This window comes from Echinops telfairi, unplaced genomic scaffold, assembly GCF_000313985.2.
Source record: "Echinops telfairi isolate 266 unplaced genomic scaffold, ASM31398v2 ScPeMD7_7469;HRSCAF=8507_0, whole genome shotgun sequence".
NCBI classification, from domain to species: Eukaryota; Metazoa; Chordata; class Mammalia; order Afrosoricida; family Tenrecidae; genus Echinops; species Echinops telfairi.
In genome coordinates this window covers 34,575,722-34,594,242 of record NW_022111372.1, presented here as the reverse complement: position 1 = coordinate 34,594,242, position 18,521 = coordinate 34,575,722, and the positions used below count along the sequence as shown (strand labels likewise).

Below are 18,521 nucleotides of genomic sequence, written 5' to 3'. Positions count from 1 at the left end.
AGTGAGTGAGTGAGTGAATGGGTGAGTGAGTGAGTGAGTGAATGGGTGAGTGAGTGAGTCAGTGAGTGAGTGAGTGAGTGAGTGAATGGGTGAGTCAGTGAGTGAGTCAGTGAGTCAGTGAGTGAGTGAGTGAGTGAGTGGAGTCAGTGAATGGGTGAGTGAGTGAGTGAGTGAGTGAGTGAATGGAGTGAGTGAGTCAGTGAGTCAGTGAGTCAGTGAGTGAATGAGTGAGTCAGTCAGTGAGTCAGTGAGTGAGTCGGTGAGTCAGTGAGTGAGTGAGTGAGTGAGTGAGTCAGTCAGTCAGTCCAACCTGCCATTCTAGTTGCCATGGCGTTGCCTCTGCCTTCTCCTGGCACATCAGAGTAGAACTGTGCTCCGCAGGCTTTTCAGAAGTCGATCTCCAGGTCGTTTGTCCACGGTGTCGATGGGAGGATGCCAACCTTTCAGTTAACAGCCGAGTGTGTTATCCATTTGCCCCAACTAGGGTCTCCCACCAGTCATTCAGTACCCCCTTTCTGGTCACCGCTCCCAGGCCAGCTGAGACCCATCCTGTTGCATGAAGTCAGGCCCAAAGATGACGAGGTCCTGCACCTTCTCTGCGTTCTCCCAGGAAGGGAAAGAGAAATGGGTGGGTGGTCCTGGAGCTGCCAGCACAGTGAAGCCACAAGAGGAGCCCTGGCCTCATAGTATTGGACTCCGGTCACTACCCAACACCTTACAGAGGCCAATGCTAAAGAAAACTGGCATGGCGACAGTCAGGTGACCTGTACGTGTGCTTACCTGGGCTGTTTGATGCAGGTTTGGAAATTCACGAAAATTGCTTTTGGCCAAATCAGTGAAAGCCTGGCAGACGATCTCTGGCCAAAGAAAGAATGAAATCAAGCAGGAGGAAAATGGGATAAAGGCCCAGGCAGGATGCATCCTGCTACATGGGCTCCCATCCCAGGGCTCAGTTCTCAAATGGAGACCAAGAGACAAGTGGTGGGAGCGAGACATAATCCCAGGGAGAGTGAAGCCCACAATCACCACCCAGCCCTGAGTATATCATAGAGCTTCCTGCCCTTTGCAGGGTCACCCCCAGCCCTTTCCTCGCACAATAACTTTGAGGGTTGTGGACGAAACAGATAAAGCTCACTGGACCCTCTTCTTCCTACCCTGGAACCGGTGGGAAGCTCGTCACTGAGCACTGTTTCCTCATGCGTTTAGAGGCTATGTGGAAGCTAATATAACACTCCAGCTCAGAGCATCCCAGCCTTCCAGGGACATTCAGATCACCGGGAGGTCCTAATTCAGCAGGTCAGAGGCTGTATGCCTGACCAGCTCCCAGGCGAGGTGGGTGCTACTGGTCTCTGGACCCCATTGAGTAGCCATCCCACACAGCAGGGAGGAGGTCAACATCTGCAAGCAGTATTTGCTCACTGAAATGTTCCATCTTCCCTCAAGGCCCCGAGCTCTAGGAACATCTGGGGGTTGACACTTGAAGGATTCTCACCAATGACATTCTGGAGTGTGTCCAGGGCTGGTTCTACCAGCTGTTGAATGTACTGCTGCACAATGGTCTCAAACGTCTTATAGTTGACAAATCCCAGAAGCTCTTTGCCCCGGTACTGCTTGTCATATTTTGAGACTTCTTCATGAATTATGTTTCTAACTACAACATAAAACAGAACACCACAGTGAATTCTAATAATCCCACAGACTTTGAAAGAAATGGTTTCTTGTTCTGCCATTGAGTTGACCCCATGTGTGTCGGAGTAGAGCTGTGACCCACGGGGTTTTCAGTGGTTATATTTTTTGGAAGTGGATCGTCAGGCCTTTCTTTTGAGGTGGCTCTGGGTGAACTTCACCTGCTAACCTTTCAGTCAGCAGCTGGGCTCATCAACCATTGCAGCACTCTGTTCGAAGACAGACATTCTTAAAAAGTCATCCTGGCCCATTGTGCCCTTTGGCAATGTCTCCAAAGGGAGTTCCTTTACTAGTGATAAAAAGTCACACTTTGAAAATGCTGTCGTTACGTGCCATCAGCTGGGTTCTGGCTCACATCCACCCTCTGCACAGCAGAACAGAACCCGGCCTGTCCTCTGCCGAGAGGGAGGGACGGGACAGACAAGAAGACGCTCTGTGGTTTAAGACCAGGAAAGGTGTGCATCAGGGCTGTCTCCCCTCACCATACTTATTCGGTCTACCCGCTGAGAATATAATCCCCAAATCTGGATTATATGAAGAAGCACGCAGCCTCCGGATTGGAGGAAGGCTTATTAACAACCTGTGATATGCAAATGACACAACCTTGCTTGCTGAAAGTGAGGAGGACTTGAAGCACTTTGAGAAGTTCAAAGACCACAGTTTTAAGTATGGAAACTGTACTCAATGTAAGGGGGAAAATTCTCACAAACTGGATCGATAGGTAACAGGATAAATGAAGCAAAGATGAAAGTTATCAAGGATTTCATTTTCCTTGGGTCCACAATCAACCAGCACCCGTGGAAACAGCAGTCAAGAAATCAATGGATGAGTTACATTGGATCAATCTGCTGAATGGGCCTCTGGCAAATGTTTGTTTTTGCTTCTGGCAAAGATGTCCCTTTGAAGACTAAGGTGCAGCTAACCCAAGCCATGTGTTTTCAATAGTCTAATATACAGGCTTCGTCTTGTAATCACAGGTCCACTGTGAGAAGGAAAGCAGCCAAGGGCATCTAACAACAACAACAAGATATATGAGAAAACTGCACAGTGAATACGATGGCCTTTGAATTAGGATGCTGGCAGGGAAGATTGACCGTGACAGTGAGATGGACAAACAAGTCTGTTGGTGTGATTCGTCTCCTGTACTTGGGACGTATCATCAGGAGGTCCTGTTTTTGGAGAAGGACAAGCAAAGGGTCCGTGAACAAAGGAAAGACCCCTTGGCTACATGGCAGCTCTTCGAATCAGTAGTGGCTGGAAAACTGCTTTTGAGCTTTGCCTGCTGGAAAACCTGTGGCTTGCATGGACCCCAGGGTCACTGGGGGGCATACTGGTACTTGCTTAGTAAGTAAGATTACTGAGTAATCTCATCCTCTCACTGCCATCGAGTGGATTCCGACTCATAGCGACCCTATAGGATGGGGTAGAACTGACCCTGTGGATTTCCCAGACTGTCACTCTTTGGGGGGCTAGAAAGCCTTGTCTTGCTCCTGTGGAGTGGCTGGTGGTTTCTAACTGCGGCAGATAACCACTACCCACCAGGGCTGTGGTAGTTACATAATTTGTTGTCAATTTGAGACTTCTGTATGAAGGGGTGGAGTTCACCTGTCAATCAGGTCCCAGCTTGATGGCCTCATTTGGAGGCACTAAGGAGATAAATAACTCATCAGAGTTGGGACACACGCTCAGTTCCTGGGAGACATTCTTGTTGACAAGTCACATAGAGACAGGCTGATGGCAGCCAAAGCCTCAGAGCTGGAGGAACCATGTGGAGACCCCTGTCAGCACTGAGATGCTCACAACACCACTGGATCCTCAAGACTTCCCACCCACTGGCCTGCAATTTTCCTGCATTCGGCATCATTGCATGTGTTTTGTGAGTCTGAAGAGGACTTTATAGATTGATATCAGACATATGGGCTAATATCGGACTTATAGACTTGATCTGAACTGGGCTGGGATGTTTACTTAATGTACAATTACTCTTTATATAAAGCTTTCTTATACACATATGAGTATCTATGAATTTGTTTCTCTAGTCAACCCAGACTAACACAAGGGCTCCTTTAGTTAATTCAAACTGAACAATTTCCCATGGATTTCACCACACCATTGGTTTTGTGTAGAGCGGGTAAGGGCAGAGCTCCAGGGTGGAGGGTCTCTGTGAGTGGAGGCAGTTGGGGCTCTCAGGGGGGCCACAGGCTATACGTGGCTCACTGCACACATTCTATATGAGCCAGAAGTTGCTTCCAGTGTGGGTATGTAAGACTTGCCAGTTAGGGGAGCCTTGCTTGACTGACCTTTTTGCGTGTTGGCTGAAAGGACGAGTTCCCAGTTTCTAAACTCCTTTCTGATTTTGTTGTATAACCGCGACTCATTGTCTTTGACAACTTCTTCTCCTTCCAGTAGCTTATCAATGCTTTGATTGAATTCCTTAATTTTCTGAAAATGGGGTAAAAGCATCATCAATTTGTTTTGCATGCAGGGTAAGTTCGAATCCTGGGTCAGCCTTGGCACTGTTAGCAGGCAGAGCCTGCAAGGAGCCCAACCACCCCATGGGGCCCACTGAGGGTCTTCCCTCCTCCATCCACAGGGTAGGGTTGAGCGGGGCCCACTTGAGGACCTGCCAGGCCACCAGGGAAGAACTCAGCCATCTAACAGGGTTTGGTGACGGAGAAGCCAGTAACTGTGTCCAAGTTTCATTCGGGAAATCCGTACCTCAATCAGAAAGAACATCTTATCCGTTTCCATGCTCGGGATGTCCGTGCCATACTGCCGCAGCTCTTCTGTCGCCCCCTGGTGGAGATCCTTGATTTGCTTCTCTAATAGTGGGAGAGATTTCTGGGACAAAGGAAAGCAAACATTCAGGAAAAGGCCCAACAGATGCCCTAGGAATATGGGTGGGAGCCTATTTCAAACCATTTAAGGGGATCTCAAAGTTCCATTCTTGTATGAAGCTTGTTCAGAGAGAGACCTGTTTAAAGACCCAAAGAAGGCTTTCCATGTAGCAGGGTATGTCTGGAAATTATGTAATGCAAAGAGGATGAACCAGTTCTTTCGTCAACTTCAACTTCGGAGACACCAGGTGTGTCAGAGTAGAGCTGTGCTCAATGCTGATTTTTCTTTGGGGGCGGGGGTGGGGCTGGGGGATTACGTCACCAGGTCTTTCTTCCCACGCCCCTTGGGGTGGACTGGGACATCTGACTTTTCTGTCAGCAGCTGAATGCCACAATGACGTGTTATCTACACAGAGTCCCCGACTTAGGACAGGTTCCATGCTAACGACTCCACTGTAAATCGGTTCTGGTGTAAATCAGAGACCTTCTTTCCCCCTTCAGTTTTCATTACAAAACATCGTAGTATTTTGAACAGTAAATCACAACATCGGTTATCTACAAGTGAACATCTGAGAAAGAGAACATCAGCAAATTACCGGATGCCACGCTGTGTGTAGTGTGCATTAACACAAATGAACTCACTGCCATCGAGTCAATGCCGACTCACAGGGACGCTATAAGGCAGGGTAGAACTGCCCTGTGGGTGTCTGAGACTCTAACTCTTGACTTTCTCCTGTGGAACAGCTGGTGGTTTTGAACTGCTGACCTTGTGGCTAGCAGCCCAATGGGCAACCAGTACCCCCAACCAAACCACGCCATCAAGGTGAGCCCTAAGCAGCCCAAACGTGAAGCGACGAAAATAGGGCTGGAGAACCTTTTTTTCTGCCGAGGGCCATTGGACATTCATAACATCACTCAAGGGACAGACTGGTCAAACATCTGTTTCACTTACTGCTAATGTGACAGCTGAGTCGAGTGACAGTAGTTGGTATTGCTGTATTGCGGGCAGACATTTCCCACCCCTGTACTAAAGTGTTGGTGGTGGTTGATAGCAATAATGGATATATAACCTCCCCACCCCTGCCCCAGGGGGACGAATAACAGAAACGTGAGTGAAGGGATATAGTGGATGGTGTAATATATGAATATATGTATATATTCATATATATATAAAATATATATATATATATATATATATATAATTTATCAAGGATTCATGAGGGTGGGAGGGAAGGGGAAGGAGGGGAAAAAGAGGAGCTGATACCAAGGGCACAAGTAGAAAGATAATGTTTTGAAAATGACGATGGCAACATATGTACAAGCTTGGTTGATATAATTGATTCATGGATTGTTATATCTGTAAGAGCCCCCAATAAAATACATTTTTAAAAAATTTAAATAAGTAAAGTGTTGGTGGTTGAGACCCAACTAGAGGTGGTTTAGAAGAAAGCCCTGGCGATCTGTTTCCCAGCACCCACAGACTGAAGACCCCATGGAGCACAGGTTGATGCTGCACACAGAAGGTGGCCAGCTGTCGGAATCGACTCAACAACACGGGTCGTACAAACACTGGTGTCGAGTCGATGCTGGCTTATCGCGGCCCTATATGACAGGGTAGAACTGCCCCCTGTGGGATTCTGAGGCTGTAAGTCTTAAAGGGAGTAGAAAGCACCGTTGTTCTCCTGTGGAGTGCCTGGTGGTTCCAAACTGCTGACCTGGCAGTTAACAGCCTAACAGGTAAGTACTACAGCACCAAGGCTCCCACCAGAGGTAGGAGGAAGGTATATTTTTTTCAGAGCCCTCTTCTGCAAAATGAGGGGTTTGACTAGAATCGGTGCTGCTTCAGGAAGTTTCTAGGGATCACCCAGCTACTAAATCAGAAGCTCTGGGGGGCAGGAGGAGGCCTGGGATCTGGGTCTGAGAAGCATCCCAGGTGATTCTAGTGTGCATGGGAGTTTGAGGCCCACTGGCTCCTTCCAACAGGCTGATCTGTAAGCACATGCTTCCTGCCCTAACAGGCATCATTGCTCTGCTCTCACAGTGCAAACAAAACCCTCGCAAGCCGCACTCCCTTGTTTTCTAAGGTTCATGCAAGCGCCGACATACTGGGTTGCCCAGTAAGCATTAAGTCTCAGTTCTCTGATATCAAACAGCATCATGCGAGATTTAGGTATGGTGGCCCATTTTTGAAAAGCAATAAACCCAGAACACTCTATTTCTTGCCATTCTGAGCCTAGGAGAATGTTTTGTTTTGCTTGTTTCTTTGGACCCTGCTAAGTGTCACCTACTGGAACAAGGATGATGTGCTAGCTCAGAGGTGCTTCCTCTTCACACAGCTCAATGGCCACTAGCCGTCCCGCCCTCCCTGTCTTGCTTCGCCTGCACTGAGAGGCCTAGATCGACTTCCATGCCCACACAGGGCAGGGAGTTGTTGCTTTCCCACTTCAGGCGTTCGAGGGATGGCCTGTGGCCCTGAGGAAGGCGGCGTTTAGAGTTTGGTTCTTTGTGTGCTTGCTAGGTTGGCGCAGTGGGTGTCTTCGCCAACATGGACCCCAGCGAATGCCTTGGTAACTGCAATTCTGACAACACGCCGCCCAACCCAATGGCTCACATTGATGTGTGCGATGAGTTCACTGGTCAGTTTTTCAGCCAGATGGGGCACCGTGGCCTTTCCTTCATCCAGCAGAACTCTGAAATAGGGTAGGAGAGAGCATACATGAGTTCAGAGCCATGCTGTCCCACTGTGTTCCAGTGCTGGGCTTTATAAGTGAATGTGTATGCAGAGAAAACTGGAAGGCAGCTACTTGGCCAACTGGCTGGAAGAGATCCATATTTGTACCCATTCCAAAGAAAGGCGACCCAACTGAAAGTGTCAATTATAGAACAATATCATTAATATCACATGCAAATACAATTTTGCTGAAGATCAGTCAACAGTGCATTCACAGGGAGCTGCCAGAGTTCAGGCTGGACTCAGAAGAGGATTCAGAATGAGGGCTATCGTTGCTGATGTCAGATGGATCTTGGCTGAAAGCAGAAAGGACTAGAAAGATGTTTACTTGTATATCATTGACTATGCAAAGGAATTCTACTGTGTGGATCATAACAAACCATGGATAACCTGGAGAAGGATGGGAATTCCAGAACACTTCATTGTGCTCATGAGGAACTTGTACTTGGATCAAAAGGCAATGATGCAAACTGTACAAGGGAAAACTGCATGGTTTAAAATCAGGAATGATGTGCAGCAGGATTGTATCCTCTCATCATATGTATTCAATCTATATGCTGAGCAATATAGATTGCTCATCAGAGAAACTGGACTGTATGAAGAAGAGTGTGGCATCAGGATTGGAGGAAGGCTTATTAACAACCTGCCATGTGCAGATGACACAACTTGTTTGCTGAAAGTGTGGAACAATAAGTAACATCATGATAAATGGAAAAAAGACAGAAGTTGTCAAGGGTTCTGCTTGGATCCTCAATCATGCTCACTGAAACTGCAGTCAAGAGCTCAAACAATGCACTGCATTAGGTAAATCTGCTGTACAAGACCTTTGTAAAATGTTGAAAAGCAAGGATGTTATTTTGAGGACTAAGGTGTGCCTGACCCACGCCATGGTATTTTCAATTGCCTCATGAGTATGTGAAAGTTGGACATTGAATAAAGAAGACTGTGGTAGCTACATAATCTGTTGTCAACTTGAGACTATTAAGAGTGAAGGGGTGGATTTAGCCTGTCAGTCAGGTCACAGCTTGATGATGGAGTCAATAGCTCCCTGGAGGTGGGTCTGTCTGTCTGTCTGTCTGTCTGTCTCTCTCTCTCTCTCTCCCCCTATGACACATTCCTGTTGACAAGCCACATGGACCTATGCTGATAAATCCAGAGCCCTGGAGCTGGAGGAGCCATGTGGAGACCCATGCCAGCACGGATGCTTCTACCACCACTGGATCCACAAGATTTTCCACTCACTGGCCTGTGATCTTCCTGCATTCGGCATCATTGCATGTGTTACGTGAGTCTGAAGAGGATTTTATAAATTGGTATCAGACATATGGGCTAATATCAGATTTACCAACTTAAACTGGACTGGGCTGAGATGTTTTCTTAATATACAATTATTCTTTATATAAAGCTCTTTCTTACACACATATATGAGTGTCTATAAATTTGTTTCTCTAGTCTACCCAGACTAACACAAAGACCTAAGAAAAACTGACACATTTGAACTATGGTGTTGGCAAAGAGTATTGACAATATCATGGACTGCCAAAAGAACAAACAAATCTGTCTCGGAAGACGTATGCTGGGCTGGGATGCCGAGACTTCGTCTCATGACCTTTGGCCATGTTGTCAGAAGAGACCAGTCTCTGGAGAGGGACACGATGCTTGGTAAAGTGGAGGGGCAGTGACAAAAGGAAGACCCTCAATGAAAGGGATTGTCCCAATGGCTGTAACAATGGGATCAAGCATGAGAACAATTCTAAGGATGGCACAGGACTGACAGCGTTTCATCCTTTTGTACCGAGTGTCACAATGAGTCGGAACTAACCAGATAGAACCTAACAACAACGACAACAGGTGAGGTCAGTTTTGTTTTGCTCCCCCCCCCACCACATCAGAAACTGGTTATTATGTAAGAAACCCAGCTGCTGATTCCTGGCAGCAGAGGGGTTGTGACCTACCTGCTTCATTTCTACCCTGGGCTGGTTCCCCCTCCTCAGGCAATCTGGTGTTCCCCCCCGCGCCTGAAAAGTCACATGTTTCAACCTCAGTAGCTGGATTACAGAGGCTTGAGATCATGCATGGCACAGCTGCTCAGTGCTAAGCCAGCCCACACTCAGGGAGCCCACTGCTACATATAGAAACAGGTATTTTACTCATTATAAGCAATGTTTCTATCATACTTAAGAAGTGCCAAGTACCACTCTTAGCCCTGTACACATGGTTAATGATTTGATCATCTGTTAAGCATTGACTTGTGTCCTTTAAAGTAATATGTTGGTGTCCTGACCACGGTACCTATGAACATGAGTTTATTTGGACAGAAGTCATTGAAGATGCTATTCGTTAACATGAGATCATACTGGAGCAGGTGGGTCCTCATCCAATCTGTGTGGGGCACTTATAAAAGAGAGGATATGCAGACACACAGGATGAGGACAGTCATTGTGAAGATGCACCCACAAGCCAAGAACACCTGGGGCAATCAGAAGCCAAGAGAGACAATAAAGAATCTTCCTGTAGACTCTTCAAAGAGGGCGATGGTCCTGTTGATGCCCTTAATTCCGACTACTGGTCTCAAGAACCATGAGGCAATGCTTGTAGCTTTCCATTGTTTAAAACCACCCACTTGGTGGCATTTTGTCACCAAAGCCCTAGTAAACTCGTACTCAGATTTTAATGTCAACTCTCTGCGGCTCTGCAGTCGTCATGTAGAGCAAAGATGTCACTTAGAGGCCAAGGTTGCACCTACCTATGCAGTGGTGTTTTCAATTACCTCATCTTATGTGACAGCTAGACCATGAACAAAGAAGACTGGAGAAGAATAAATGCTTTGATTTATGGAGTTGGTGGAGAACAATATGTATACCATTGTGTTAGTCTGGATAGACTAGAGAAATGAATTCAAGGGCATTCATGTGTGTCTAAGAAAGAGCTTTACATACAAGAGCAATTGAATATTGAGAAAACATCCCATGCCAGTCCAGATCAAGTGCATACATCCGATAACAGCCCATATGTTCTATACCAATCGATGAAGTGTTCTTCAGACTCATGAAACACGTGCAATGATGCTGAATGCAGGGAGAACACAGGCCAGTGAGTCAGAAGTCTGTGGATCTCAGTGCTGGCAGAGGTCTCCACGTGGCTTCTCCAGGTCCCAGGGTATGGGCTCTATCAGCATAGTGCCATGTGTCTTGTCAGTGGTGGGGCTCTCAGGGAGTGAGTCGAGAAAGAGAGAGTGCCTTCCGCCTCCAAGGAGAAAAATACAGGAATACCCAGAATCCTCAGGGGAAAGCCATACCCACACAGAGGCCTCCTTGGTTGTATCCTGATACACAGACTCGACGCCACCCCTTCACTCTTAATCCTCTCAAATCCCAAGTTGACATCAGATTATGTAGCTACCACAACCATAGACTTCCAGAAGAATGAAGCAATCTTTGTGGGAAGAAGTGTAACCAGAAGGCTCCTTAGATGGAATAATAGCAAGACTGCGTCTCATGTACTTTGGACATATGTCAGGTGAGACCAGTCTCTGGAGACGGACGCAGTGCTTGGCAAAAGTGGAGGGGCGGTGAAAAAGAGGAAGGCCTTCAGTGGGGTAGATGATTTAATAGAGGGGCTACCACAGTGGGCTCAAACATAGGACGACCGTGAGGACGGCACAGGACCTGGGAGTGTTTGGTTCTGCCGGACAGAGGTTCTCTCTGAGTCGAATGGACTAGACAGCACCTAACAACAACTGTGAGAGGAGACACAGGGGTCTTGAGTTGGACAGTCTGTTTCTGGTCTTGCTTCTACTCACTGTTTGTTCTACTTATTGTCCTTATATGGAAAATTCAGAAAAGCTTAGCTGGATTATATAGTCCTTACGATTTTGTAGCCCTCAAAAGAGAAAACAAGTGAAAATATTTTGGGAAACCCAAGTGTTGCCTACAAAGGGAGTGATGCCATACAATCTTTAGTCATCATCATTAAAGCCCAATTGTTTCACTTTCTTTAAATAAGCGAGCACATTTCATTAGAACAATTCAAGAAAAAGAAGGATCATACTACATCTACATGATACCATTTTGGGTAGAGAAGCTGGTTATAATCGTGGTCAGTTTTAGTGGGTTAAGGGAAGCACCCAGGAGTCCATCTCGAACTCCTCACTACAGTCTCACCTGAAATTTGGATGCCCTTGAAAGAAGTTCATCTCTCTCTTGGTCGCCTCTGCCAAGCTCAGCCTGTTGGTGATCTCCTGCTGGCCCCGACACTTGACAATCATGTAGCCTTTCTTGAGGTAGTACGTATGGTTTCGCACCACATCCAGGATACATTTCTCAGCACCCTTGTCCACCAGATCTGGTTTGGTGAGGATCCCTGTGAGACGGACGGGGAGTGAAGGGCGGCGCAAGGTCAGTCTTCCCTTCCATCTAAATCAGTGGTTCTCACCCTTCCTAATGCCGTGACCCTCTAATACAGTTCCTCATGTAAAATTATTTTCGTTGCTACTTCATAACTAATTTTGCTACTGTTATGAAGTATAATGTAAATATATGATATGCAAGATGTATTTTCATGGTTACAAATTGAACATAATTAAAGCATAGTGATTAATCACAAAAAATATGTAATTATATATTGTGAAATATTTATTTCTAATTAAAAATAAATGAAATTTTGTTTTGAAGCATGGTGTAGCATGGGCAACAGTCTTAACATAACAACAGTACACTACATTGCTACATTTTGCGACAGTACGTGTAAAAAGCCAATGTGAGTACAAAGGTTGAGATAGCTTCTTTCTCAGCAGATCAGAAATTCTCCGGACAGTCTTTGCAAGAGCACAATGAAGATCATCTTCCACAACAAGTCTACTTCTGTATTTACACTTGATAACCAACCAGCTGGAAAACCCTGTTTCACAAAGATATGTTGTTGGAAATGGAAGAAGGCGCAACACAGTCTCAGACAGAACAGGATATGACTGCAAACACTTGACCCAGAATTTTGTAACTGGCATTGTAGAGAAATCAGTTCTCGCTGCATTGCTGTTAATAAGTTCAATGAACTCCTCTTGTGCTGTCTCCGGAACATCTTCAACTTTGACTGTGAACGGGCTTCTGCCAAGTGCAAATGTGGTGTCAGGTAGATTTGGAAAGTACCATGAAATTTTGTCTGCAAGCACGTGCAAGTGTTCTTTCAGAGAAATTATCATCGCAATCCTCTTGTCTGGTTCAATGTCATGTTCCTCAAAGAAAGTAGATAAGATAGGCAACATGTAAAATTTATTTTCATCCAATTTTTTTTTTGTTTGCCAAAGCTGAGATTTCATTTGGAATGATCGGATCTTTTCAGACAAATTGAGGCATGTTGCATTTGGTCTTGCTGTGATAAATTTAGCTCATTCAAGATGGCAAAGATGTCAACCAAGTAAGCTCTTTTCTGCAGTTCACTTTTATCGCTGAAAAATGCTTCAAACTGTCGTCTTGGTTTCTGCTTAAAAATGTTTGAGTTCATCAAGAAGCTCAAAAATCCATTTTAAAACTTCTCTTCTCGACAACCATCTCACTTCAGTGTGAAAAAGCAGAGCATTATTAGGCACATCCAACTCGTTGCACAGTTGTGAAAACAGTCGACTGTTTAAAGTACTCACCTTTACAAAATTGACACAACTTATGACACTTTTCATTACTTCTTGTAACTCTTGTGGCAGCACCTTCATTGCTAATATTTGCCGATGAATCATACTGTGAGTTTTGATGACTTTTGGTACCTCATTCAGTATGAAACGTTGAAACCCAGATCAACATCCTAGTATAGCTGGAGCATCATCTATGCAAACACCACAAACCTTTTCCCAAGAGATCTTATGCTTTTTCAGAAATGAACCAACTGTGTTACATACATCACATGCAGTAGTTGTCATTTCAAGAGATTTGCAAAAAAGAAACTCATCTTTAAAGCCGCCATCATTAATATATGTCACGTAAACCATTAACTGTGAACCGTTTGCAACATCTGTAGATTCATCAAGCTGGATGCCAAATCTTGGAAGTGGAGCAGATATAATTTCCTGGATTACCTGATCAAGAATATCAGCATATCATCTATTCATCTTCAAACAGTGTCATTAGATAAGGAAATTGCACTCAATTTTGTAACAAATTCATCTCCAATCATAATTCAGACGTCTTTGGCCTCTGGCAACAGTAAATCCTCAGCAATGGTGTGAGGTTTCATAGCTCTGGCGATTCTGAGTGCCACCAAATATGAAGCTTCAACAGCTGCTACATTTTGTTTGTGGTACTTGCCACCAGTGTCAAGTCTGGCTTCCATGAGTCCATCAGCTTTGCTTCTAAAATAGTTGGTATCCTTACTGGCAAAGCTTGGGTGCTTACTATCAAAATGGCATTTTAGTTTGTTCAGCTTCATAGATTCGGCTGATAGAACTTCACAAAAAATAACACATTGCAGTTTCTCAATTCCTGCTGTAATTATTGAGGTAAAACCATACCGTAAATAATCCTCACTATATTTTCTTTTCTAAACGTTCTTCTCTACATGATCCATTGACATGGGATGGCTTGCTAGTGAAAATAATATATAGCAATAGCTTTACTAATATGAAAGATGACACATGGCATGGTTCAGTCAATACAGTCCATTAAAGTTTCTTATGATTTACTATTCTCTGTGTTGTTGTTTTACCTGTTACTATCACAAAGGGGCAGTCTTCACATCAACTACAGCTGAATATAAATACCAATCAGGATCCAGATTAAGTTCCCATGGTGTGTGTGTGTGTGTGTATTGTAGTAGTTGATGATTTTACAGTACATGATTTTATATTTACCCAATAATTATAACTCATGAAGTATAATTACCTCCAATACTGCTGCTTCCAACATAGCAGCTGCTTTCTACACAGTAGCTGCTCTCTACACATGTGTGACTGGTCCACATAAATACATTATGACATCAACCCTGTCACATACACCTGTATTTGTACAGGGTGGATGTGATGGTGTTGGCGTGATGATGTCATCACTCCAGGTACTTGTATCTGGGTGTATCGGCATGGGGAACCGCCTGGAGACAGCTAGAGGAGCAGTGCCTTGGTTCGTAAGACCATCAGAAATATGTGTTTTCAGATGGTCTTAGGGGACCCTTGTGAAAGGGTTATTCGACCCCCAAAGGGGTCGCGACCCACAGGTTGAGAACTGCTGATCTAAATGCACTTGGAACCTTCTACGGCCAGGACCACCCAGACCTCCTGTGGGCCCAGTTCCCTGGAGCCTGGCAGCCCTCCGTTCATTCCATCATTACCCTCCTTGTTTGTGATTTGTTTTTCACTGTTCACTCTTTGCTTAGTCAAATTAGCTTAGCAAGTGTTTCTTGGGTGTTTGCTGTGTGTCAGGATCACACACAGTATTCAGGATCACACAGGGCAGTATTCTTAGAAGAGACTGAGCCCATCCTCACTGCAAGGGGTGCGGTGCTTCTCATAAATATATGTGCTGACATTTTAACCAGACTCCTTGAAGGCACAGCTCGAGGACTCTGCGGGCTGTTAACTGTGGGCGTCTAACATTGGGCTGTTAACCATAACGTCAGCAGAACAAACCCAGCTGCCCCGATTCAGGAGTAAGAGGCTTTTCTGTTTCCATAGTGATCGACAACTGTAGAAACCCTACATAGTGTCGTTATGGGTTGAAATTGAGTGGATTTGGGTTGTTGTTGGCTGGTGTTGCCATTGTTAGGTACCACTGAGTCGGTTCCAACTCCGAGCAATCTGATGCACAACTCACGGAGCCCATTGTTGGAGCCACTGTGCCTGGCCATCTCCTTGATGATTGTCCTCTTTTTCATTAACCTTCTACTTTGCCAATCATGAAGCCCTTTTCCAGGGCCTGGTCTCTCCAGAAAACATGTCCAAAGTACATGAGACAAAGTCTCGCTGTTTTCACTTCTAAGGAGCATTGTGGCTGTACGTTTTCTAAAACAGATTTGTTTGTCCTAGCTGTCCCTAGTACTTCCCAGTCCTCGTTGCTCTGCCTTTTCATGTACATGAGGCAACTGAACATACCATGGCACATCTTCGTCTTCAAAGTGATACCCCTGCTCTAGAACCATGTGCAGCAGATGTGCCCAAACACAATACATCATTTGATTTCTTGGCTTCTGTTTCCACGAGCATTGACTGTGGATGCAAGCAAAATGAAATCCTTGACATTCTTGACACATCGCTTCAATCTCTGCCTCCATCTTCACATGAGTGATTTCTCCCTTTCAATGGGGTCAGTCAAGAGTAGGGTTATTTCTGAGTTATATAAAGAACACTGGAGACATAGACTCACAGGAGGAAGTTATACACCAGGTGAAGGCCTGTCCTGAAACAAAGGCATGCTGGAGCCCAGTGGTGCTGTCGGTTAAGTATTGGGCTGCTAACCACAAGGTTGATGTTCAAACCACTCAAAGGGAGAACGATGAGGCTGCCAACTCCTGTAAAGATTCATAGTCTCAGAAGCCCTGCATTGGGTTGCTGTGAGTCTGAATTGACTCGATGGCAGTGAGCGTGGGGTTTTGTTTATTTGTTTACTAGAAGCTGAAATAGACCAGGAAGAACCTTCTTCTTAGACTCTAGAGCCCAAGCTCTAAAGTTGGACTTTAGTCTCCTGAATTGTGAGGAAATTATAAACTCTGGTGGCATAGCCGGTTACATGTTGGGCTGCTAACTGCAAGGTTAGCAGATTGAAATCACCAGTCACTCGGTGGAGCAAAGATGAAGCATTTTACTCCCACAAAGAGTTATAGTATTGGTAGAAATGTAGCTAAAGCAAATGGAAGAAATGAGAAAGGAAAAGAGTTGAACCGGACATTTCAAGGGGCAACTTGAGAAGAGAAATGAAAGTATTATAGTGAAATATGCGGCCCAGGGGGAAACACATCAAAGTTAAAATAATGAGAACAAAGAGAACTTCATTCTGTATAGGTGGTAGAGAAAGGAGAGATGAAAATGGGCTGAGACCCTATCAAAGCTTTGTCTGACATAACCCAAAAAAAATACAGACAGTGCCATATATATATGGCAGAAATATATATATATATATATATATTTAAAAAGAGTTATGGTCTCAGAAATTCACAAGGACAGTTCTACCCTGACCTATTTGCTATGCGTTTGATTGGGCTTGATGGTACTGAGTTTGGTGTTGGGGTTCATTACAGACACCCACATGTGGTATTTCTGTTATGACAGCACTAGGAAGCAGCCTCTCCTTTCTTATGTGTCCTGTCACAGACACCCCCTGTCCCCCTCTGAGGGCATCTCCATTCTTACTCTGCTTTCTACATCTCTCTCTGGCCCCACACCTCTCCATTTGCACTTCATGGAAAACATTTTTATGTTCTTTGAATAGAGAATTGCTGGTGTGTGTGTGTATTAGAGACTTGAAAACAATCCTCTACTATGTTGTCCTCATTAGTTTGTGGCTGAACTTGGACATCTGGTCTACAATCTCCTGAAACTTTCCTGACCCCTCAGTTAAGCAATGTTCTCCTCCTCTCTCCCTGTGTTTTAATCTATTACCACAAGTTGTTATTTAAAAGTATATCTTTAGCTTCATTAAAAGCGTTTGTGTGCACACATCTCTATATACTACCCATAGTGTCAAGTTGTATCTGAATCCACCTTTGACCCTTCCTTTGGGAAAGGAGGATTTTCCACTGGGAGGGAAGAAAGGCCTCTAAGAAAGCCCGTGCACTGGAACCAGTCGTCAATCATGAAGACCACCATCATTGTACTTTATTTGGATCAGAGGTTGTGGTATCATAAAAAAGGGGATATTTAATAAGGACTCACTCTAGCTGGGGGCAGAGAGCCTTCCCATACTCAGGCTCAGTTTTATACCCATCCTTTCCATTTGAGAAAGAACTCGGTTTGAAATGACACTGGACTTCTGGATTTCAGAACTGTTAGACAATACATTTTCATTCGCTACCCACCTTGCAGTACTTTGTCATGCAAAGCACGTGAGAGAGGGCGGAGAGTGAAGTTCTCCTGACACTCACTGAACCCTGACTGTGAATGGAAAGGAGCCACACATGGGGCATGTGTTTGTCCAGAGCCAATAGCTGCTGCCCCCCAGAGCAAACTCTTGGATTCCGCACAGGATTGGGGTCACCAGCCGCCGCCCGCCCCAGAACAAGCTATTAGAATCCGCACAGGATTGGGGTCACCACAGCAGTGCGGGGGTCGGAGACCTTCTAAATGTACGCGGAATCTCTCCCTCCCGTTCTGTCTTCTGGAAGCCTGGACCGTTCTTTGTACCTATGGTTCTGTCTCCCTCGGGGTCCACTTCCTTAGCCATCTTGAGGGCCTCCGTGGTGGCGATGTCCACATTACAGGGCACCACCACCAAGTTGATCGTCTGCTGTCTCTGGATGTACTTTTTGATGAGTGCCTTGACCTGAGGCAAGAGAACCACACACAGGAAGATTACACGTTGGTTCCCCGGGAACCAGCTAGGCATATGCGATGGTTCCAAATGACCATTGTCCCAGAGGACGACCCACATTTTTCACACCTCGGTGCTGTTGCTCAGCTTGTGCCCTTTCTCTGGGTCTTCCACACCCACTTGCCCTGCTCCTCTCTCTGCTGACCTCCAGAGCCCATCTCTGGCCGAATGTGACCTCTCCTCCCTCCCCAGATCTTCCTGTATGCTTCACGGGGTCTTTTGTCTCAGCGTATCTACCCAGTGTAGCCATTTCCTATAGGCGGGAGCAGACACCATTTGTCCTTTGGGGTCTGGCTTATTTCACTCAGCACAATGTGTTCAAGTGTTACCCAACTTGTAGCAGTGGTGTCACTCCAGGAGCTTGGGGTGGGGATGGGAGGGTGTGGGTGGTAGTAGGGGGGTGGGTGAGTAGTCTCAGGGTGGAGAAAGCAATCCAACACGGGCAAGGAGATGCCAAGAAAAGATGCCTCGAGCAAGATGCTCCCAGAGGAAACTGCTGCTTTGGTTGGGAATCCGGGAATAGGTTGGGACTCTTGCTTAAGGCCTAGGATCTGGGTCCTAGGAAATTATCTCGAAAGTAACAGCGAGGGGCAGCGCCTCTCAGCTATATTTCCATGGGACGGGGCAGTGGGTGTGCTCAGGAGCTAAGGGGAGCTGGGAGACCACAGTTGAAGCCTTGGGTGCAGGGCAGAGGGGAGGAGTCTCAGCAGGGGAAGGGACTGAAGGAGGAGGAGAAGGAGGTGGTATTTGGCTTGCATTTCCAGG

At 45.6% G+C, this 18,521-nt stretch overlaps 1 protein-coding gene across 4 annotated transcripts in view; it reads right to left on the bottom strand.

The window, feature by feature from the left end:
- MX2 (MX dynamin like GTPase 2) overlaps positions 1 to 18,521 on the bottom strand; it is a 48,452-nt gene that overhangs the window by 11,174 nt on the left and 18,757 nt on the right. For all 4 annotated transcript variants that reach the window (XM_045284434.1, XM_004697319.2, XM_045284433.1 and 1 more), the window contains exons 6-12: positions 17,570 to 17,708; positions 11,418 to 11,616; positions 7,135 to 7,213; positions 4,405 to 4,527; positions 3,987 to 4,128; positions 1,493 to 1,651; positions 781 to 857 (exon numbers count right to left, since the gene is read on the bottom strand). In XM_045284434.1, the coding sequence (XP_045140369.1) occupies positions 781 to 857; positions 1,493 to 1,651; positions 3,987 to 4,128; positions 4,405 to 4,527; positions 7,135 to 7,213; positions 11,418 to 11,616; positions 17,570 to 17,708 (918 nt within the window). The remainder of the gene's footprint in view (positions 1 to 780; positions 858 to 1,492; positions 1,652 to 3,986; positions 4,129 to 4,404; positions 4,528 to 7,134; positions 7,214 to 11,417; positions 11,617 to 17,569; positions 17,709 to 18,521) is intronic.